This window comes from Antennarius striatus, chromosome 11 (genome assembly GCF_040054535.1).
Source record: "Antennarius striatus isolate MH-2024 chromosome 11, ASM4005453v1, whole genome shotgun sequence".
In the NCBI taxonomy this organism is placed as follows: domain Eukaryota; kingdom Metazoa; phylum Chordata; class Actinopteri; order Lophiiformes; family Antennariidae; genus Antennarius; species Antennarius striatus.
Genome location: NC_090786.1, coordinates 13,816,460 through 13,821,904, shown reverse-complemented (window position 1 = coordinate 13,821,904; position 5,445 = coordinate 13,816,460). Strand labels below are relative to the sequence as shown.

The following is a 5,445-nucleotide window of genomic DNA, read 5'->3' as shown; positions in this document are numbered from 1 at the left end:
GGAGACCTTCAGAGTGGATGCTAATCCCATAAGTACACTGCATTCTTACTGTCACAGCTGCTCTTGTCTATTTTCACCTCGCTGCCCTCCCCCTTTCTCTTTGTGGCAGCCACACACGTACAAATCACAATCAGACAAAACATGCACCTACACTGACACGTGACCTTCTGGTTTGGAGATTGTCAAGAAAGATTTGGACAACAATGACAAATACAGTAACACTCTACAGGCAGGTTTATTAGCAATAACTCATGAATTAAAAATGTGTCCTGATTCCTGGGCTGTATCATATCACATATCATATGACATGTGATTATAATTAGTTTGGGTGCAAATGACATCAGTATAAAAATATAAATTTTCACATTAAGCAATGAAATATTTATTAAGCATTAAAAAACCAGAAAAGACTATTTTGAAGCACATTGAAGTGACTTTGTTTTGCCTTTCTTGTCTTGAGATGAATTGTTTCACATATCAGGACATCAGCGTTTTGTTTTTTTTAATTCTACCATCTAGCCTTTGTCTACTTTGTACATACCTGTTAATATAGCCATATTAATATTGATAAGGTGTTTTTGGAGATTTTTTATGTCGAAGTCAGTAAATCTCAATTAGACTGTGTTGAAAGATCATATTTTTATTTCCGTGGTGAGTCAAGCATCAAATACGTTAGTATGCGAGAATACTAGTTTAATAAGTATAACAATATGGATGGATGGATGGATGAATGAATGCCCATGTAAACATAACAGAACATGCAATCTGTTTGCATGACTGTTCTTCAGACAAGCACGCTCTTTTATTACAGAGCTATTCATACCCGTGCACACCTTGACTTGACCTGAAGTCTTGCTTTTGTGTCACAATCTTGCACATTGGGTGTTCGTTTCCGTCAGGTTTCATCCCCAGACTATTATCACCCATCTGCCAAGAAATATTTCACAGCAAAACTGATCACGCAGTTTATATACAGTCACAAACAACAGTCTTGATGTCTGACAAACCTTCACCCTCTGAATTATGTTAATAACGGTTGATCAAAATGTGTTTTCATGGCTCTTTAACTCATTCTTTATACATTTAATAATAATAATAATCAGTAATTTATTAATCCCTCTTGGGGAAATTCTTTTTACACTTCACACTCACGCATGTACATATATGTGTTAATTACACACAGGGTTACAGGTTACAGGCCCCTGAACACAGCACACACTAGGGGCCTGTAGGCATGCAATTAGTTGACAGAGAGGACATATAATGGTACAAGGGAGGGGGAGTGACGGGTTGCGCGTGAGGGTCGCGCCCCAATGAGCATCTTGTCGGGGGGACGTCGTCTTGCTCAACGGCGCCTCGGTAGTGGCTGGGAGGTGAGCCGACACCTCCCACCGTCAGCTCACACTCCGATGGATGTTCTGGCGGGAGCGGGATTCGAACCTCCGATGGCTGAACCCCCGATTTCATACTGTATGTTTACCTTATAGTTTGTTCAACTGTGAGTCTGGATTTAAGTCTTCTTCAGAACAACGACAATGCTCCTGGAATGATATTTTTGCACTTTATTGAGAAAAATATTGAACAGGTATTGATGGTTCCAAAGTCCAACCTTTGGATGCGAGACTGACATCCCTATTCTTCTCATGAAGCAGTCTATTAAGAGTGTTATCTCAGCTTATACGGGAGGTGAGTGAACACGTAAGAAACTCTCAGCATGTCTCAGGACTCCTCATGATTTTGACTACTTGCTGTGCACTCCCCAGCACTCCCCTAGTTTACAGGGCAGTGGTATGAAAAGGAAATTGGACATGTATTATGGGTAAACTGATCCATTCATGCTTGACAATATCTGTTTTTGTGCAGGCAAAGCTTTTATTTTCCTAATAAATTCAACATCTTACAGTTGTCCATTCTTTAAATGACTTTAATATCACAAAATACTATGAGCAGCAATATAAATTTGACAGACATAAAAGCTTCACAGTCACAATAAAAAAAACACATTCCAACAGTTAGAATATGTTTTAATCATTAATCAGTAATATCAGTGAGATCAATCCATTCCGTAGAAACACGAGCTGTGGGTAATGATAGTCTGTGCAGCTGGATGCCCCCCTGTTGTCATGGTGGGCAGAAGGAGTTGTCGAAGCAGACATGGCTGTCATAAATGTCAAAGTCATGTGGAGGCTCTCTGCTGAGGCTTTGTGTCAAGAGTTCCACATCTTCATCTGAGGTTGAGGGATGAGTGAGGATTATCCGCGGGATCTGTCAGATGATTGACAGAGCAGGATATGAAATGAGAATAGGGAGAAAGAAAAAAGAAAAGTCATCAGGTGGTGTAGTGCCTATGTGATGAAATCTGAAAAAATAAAATCAGGTCAGAAATCTCAAGTGTTTTTCTTTTGAATTTTAAAAAAGGGCAAAATAAGGTGTTTCAGGGCAGGATAGAAAAAGGGGAGGGCAGTAGGGAATAAGAAATATGCTTAAAACATGCCTAAATATGCTTACAGCCATTGTATGTTTCCTCCCTTGGAGTGAATGACTGTTTCTGAAGTCCTCTGCCTCCGATTTACTTTCCAACTCAGACTGAAATGCAAAAAGACAAAAGCAAGATAAAGACAAAAGAGTGTGAAAGACTGGCTGACGGGAGTTGTTTTTTGGGGTTTTTTTAAATTTTAAATCCATTTTAGGCTTGACTTATGTTGCAAGATTTCTGCTTGTACTGCGAAAGAGAAAACCACCCACAATGCCGTTGCCATTGCAGACGACAGCCTCAATCTTCCTGGACAAACAGCCTTCCGTCTTCTCCATCATCAGCTCTTTTCTGCCCCGCTCCCTGACGTCCCTGACGTCCCGGCTGTACAGCTGTCGTTCCGATGTGTCGTGCTGATTCCGAGGCCCTTCCCGGTCACACAGCCTCTCTCTCAACACTTTTAACTTGATGCAGCTACCAGCTTTTCTCAGGGCGCTGACCGCCTCCTGGTGGGTCGCCCCCTGCATATTAAGGCTGTTGACCTGGACAGAGTTAGAGCACAATATACTCCAAAGACCAATGAAAATAGGCTCAGTGGTCAGAGGTCAGAGAGCAGCAAAGGTTCTCTAAATATAGAACGCTCTTTCCACTGATTGGTGTGAATCCAAGGATAAATCAGAAACTCTGGTTACTGATTTGCTTGTTTCTCAGTTTTAATCCCAGCAGTGTAGAAATTCCTTGTTGACTGTTCTGTGCTAGTCTTATGATGCCCTCCTATGGCCAGAAGAGGAACACCAGCAGGAACAAAATCATGGGTTTTAAGGTATTTCTTACAACCATTATGTAGTCCATGTATGTGATTCACATGTTTCACATGGGTAACAATCCATGAGTTGAGACATTAACCGTTATCATTTAAATATATACATAATTCCTGCCTACCTCCAGCAATCTATCACCAACATGGATCCCCGCCTTTTCTGACGCGCCGCCCTTAATGACTCTTGAGATAAAAACGCCCTGAAAAAAAAAATAAGTAAAACTCTCAGGCTTGATGAACGCTGCAATAAAATGTGCTCAAAAAAGTAACCAGCTCGTCTGAACCAGCACTTACCTCATCATGGTTTTTGAAAGGCAGAGAACCCTTCCCACCCGCAATGCTGATTCCCAAAGTCCCCCTCTGGCCAGACGCTCTAATCTGCAACTAAGAGGAAATTGTTTCATCAAAAATAAAAAGCTTGGATTTATATGCAATTAAGGGCTGAGTAGCAAACAAAGATTAGTGATTTCCTCCAATCTGTGCAGCGGTCTGCAGTGCTCAGTGTGGCTCTGCAGATATTTTGATATGTAAGAGAGACACTGTGCATTTACTCTTAATGGCACTTGGGAGATGACTGGTTCCTGAGGAAATGTCTTCACTGTTGTCAAAGAAGACTTGGCATGCCCTGTGATGGAGGAGATCTTTATGTTGTGGATGGGACCTGCATGGACCTCAGACCCCGCAATAAGTGCAGTTTGATGCTGAAATTTCCTTCCCTCACCAGTGTGACCTCTCTGTTGGCAAAATGGACGTGGTGAGGTGTTGGAGTCTGATTGCTGGCCCAGATCCTGGTGATAAGAAATGATGCACTGATTTGACTGTTTACCTGCTAGATGCATCAACTGAAACTACAGTATTTCCCTCTGGGCTCATTCACAAGACATAATAAAAATGACATCTTCTCAACATTTTCTTTGCGTATAAATCAGTTAAGATAAACAACATGAGTGGACTGAGATACCTGATTTGGAAAACAGACCTCCTCAAGTCCTTCATTTTCTTCTGTATCCTTGTCTGCACTGGAGCAGTGACCACACACACTGTCGCTCTCTGGGAACACATGAGGCCCTGTTGTCTGCCACACTTTGTTGGCCACCCAGCTGAAGCCTGGGATGGCCCACTTTTGGCTACTGGTCCTGAGGGACTGGTTAGTATGAGGATCGCTACACTCCTGGAGATAAAAGACAGCACCCATTGCTGAAAGCCTGTGAGGTACAATCCTGCTCAAAGCATGCATTTGAGCAACACAAACCTGGTACAATTGTTTTGAACGTTCTAAAAGGTAACTGAACGACGCTCTGCATCACCAAGGCTTATTTTGTCCCATCTCTTTCCAACCTGTTTGGTTGCATCTTGATAAAGAGGCAAAGGAAGATTCAGGAAGTTCAGGTCAACACCATGTTTGAAATGTGTTGTAGTCTACCTGAATAAGAGCCCACTTTTAAGCAGCACTAGGCCACTTAAAGTATCACAACAAAGATTAATGTTAACAGTTGTAACCTGAAATTAAATCAAACAAGGCCATATTGATAATCAATACCCTTAATTAGCTCTCAAAATATAGAGAACAGAATAACAGTGCACCTGCCATGAACAAAAGCATTTGAGCTGAAAACTGAGAAACTGCATCATTATATTGTGTTCCTTAGTTGTTGTTTTTTTAGGTCATTTGGGCACAAAAAGCAATGATCTATTCACTCGCTGGAACACTAGATAAAAAAGGGATGTAATCCTGTTTTACGAATACATTGCATACTGAACACAAGCAAGATAGTTAAAAGTTCAAACTGATGAACTTTATTGTTGAAGTAAATGTATATTCTGGAAGTGATGTCAACAACATCAACTTTTAAAGGGGTCCTAATATGAAAAACACATTTTTAGTTAGAACACAGGCAACAAAAGGCTGGGAACACTGATCATTGTGGAAGAACAGCTGATTGGTTGATTCCATGTTGGTGACAGGCGACAGTATCTGAGAATGAAAGGGACCTCCTTCAAAGGCTCAGCCATTCACCACCAAAGACAAAAGTACGTATGCAGAGACAAACCTCTGCATGTCCTTAACCTTTGTGGACACATTTACAAAACTCAAACATTTATCAGTTTGAACATCAAATACGTATATCACTTTCGACTTGATTTTAAGCAG

General features: G+C 41.1%; 1 protein-coding gene across 2 annotated transcripts; it reads right to left on the bottom strand.

Moving 5' to 3' along the window:
- Positions 1-1,876: 1,876 nt before the first annotated feature.
- LOC137603997 (tyrosine-protein phosphatase non-receptor type 13) lies at positions 1,877-4,705 on the bottom strand. Of its 2 annotated transcripts, none has more exons than XM_068327907.1 (7): positions 4,255-4,705; positions 3,845-4,081; positions 3,588-3,677; positions 3,416-3,493; positions 2,746-3,015; positions 2,509-2,586; positions 1,877-2,265 (listed from the first exon to the last, which is right to left on the bottom strand). In XM_068327907.1, exons 1-7 carry the CDS (start codon positions 4,528-4,530, stop codon positions 2,122-2,124), a joined length of 1,173 nt encoding a protein of 390 aa, XP_068184008.1. In that variant the 5' UTR covers positions 4,531-4,705; the 3' UTR covers positions 1,877-2,121. The 2 variants fall into 2 exon arrangements, with proteins under 2 accessions (XP_068184008.1, XP_068184009.1); XM_068327908.1 differs by having other exon boundaries at positions 4,273-4,705.
- Between the last annotated feature and the right edge of the window lie 740 nt (positions 4,706-5,445).